General features: G+C 20.3%; 1 protein-coding gene across 1 annotated transcript in view; it reads left to right on the top strand.

Annotated features, from left to right (window-relative positions):
- Positions 1–511: 511 nt before the first annotated feature.
- Positions 512–941, top strand: part of SRAE_0000080300 (Poly-glutamine tract binding protein 1) — a gene marked incomplete at both ends in the record, with an annotated part of 1,658 nt that continues 1,228 nt past the window's right edge. The window contains one exon of the mRNA XM_024646751.1: positions 512–613. Within this exon, the coding sequence (XP_024500898.1) occupies positions 512–613 (102 nt within the window). The remainder of the gene's footprint in view (positions 614–941) is intronic.

Here is a 941-nt window from a genome sequence, read left to right as displayed (position 1 = left end):
TGTAGAAATATGATTAATATACTTTAACAGAATATAACATTAAATTTAATTTTACAACTTGCAAAGCTGTTTTTTTTCAAACTTTATCTTTTTTTATTGTGTTCTTAATATTACTATTTTGTTTAAAATTTTTTTTTTGATATTTAGAGACTGATTTTATAGTAACAATAACTTATAATAATATTAATTTGATTTTAAAAAAAAAATAAAAAAAATCAAGACAATGAAATTTATTATTTTTTGTTAAACATTTATTTTATTTGTAATTAATGTTGCAGGTAAAAATTTATATTCACAAAACAAAATACACATATTTGTTGAATGACCCGTTAATACTACAGCTAAAGTTGATGATACAGTTATTTTAAAATGCCATGTTGATAATCAAGTAAGTTTATATATATTTTTTTTATTTATTATTATTATAATTATTTTTAATTTTTAATAATAAGAGGGAACAATTCAATGACTTCTTGAAGGTTTTGGTTTAGGAACAGAAAGAGATCTACCAATGTTTTCACAATTTAGAATGGTTGGAAGTCCAATGAAAGAAGAATATGATTTGGAGATAACAAATGTTACAGGATGGGAAATATTTTTTTATGGATGTCAAGTAACATCATCAAAAAATACTAATAATTTAAAAAAAAATAAACCAGCTTATTTATAAATTTTTAAATTACAAGAAAGTTATTTGATTTTTGATAAGCAAAGTCAAGGAAAAAAAAATAAAAATGGTAATTTTGTTTTTGCAAAAGAAGGTGTTCCAATAGAAGAAATATGTTTTGTGTCAAAAACTCATCCAACACCTAAATTATATTTGGTTATAACAAAATCTGGTACATTATATAATATTCTTTCATGAATTGGTAATGATACAATATATATAATTTATGATAAATATTTTAAGAATTTATCTTTACTAATACAATCTAGTCAAA

The sequence above is a fragment of the Strongyloides ratti genome, scaffold srae_scaffold0000066, assembly GCF_001040885.1.
Source record: "Strongyloides ratti genome assembly S_ratti_ED321, scaffold srae_scaffold0000066".
Taxonomy (NCBI): Eukaryota; Metazoa; Nematoda; class Chromadorea; order Rhabditida; family Strongyloididae; genus Strongyloides; species Strongyloides ratti.
Note: the sequence above shows the minus strand (reverse complement) of the source record. Positions and strands in the feature narration are given on the sequence as shown.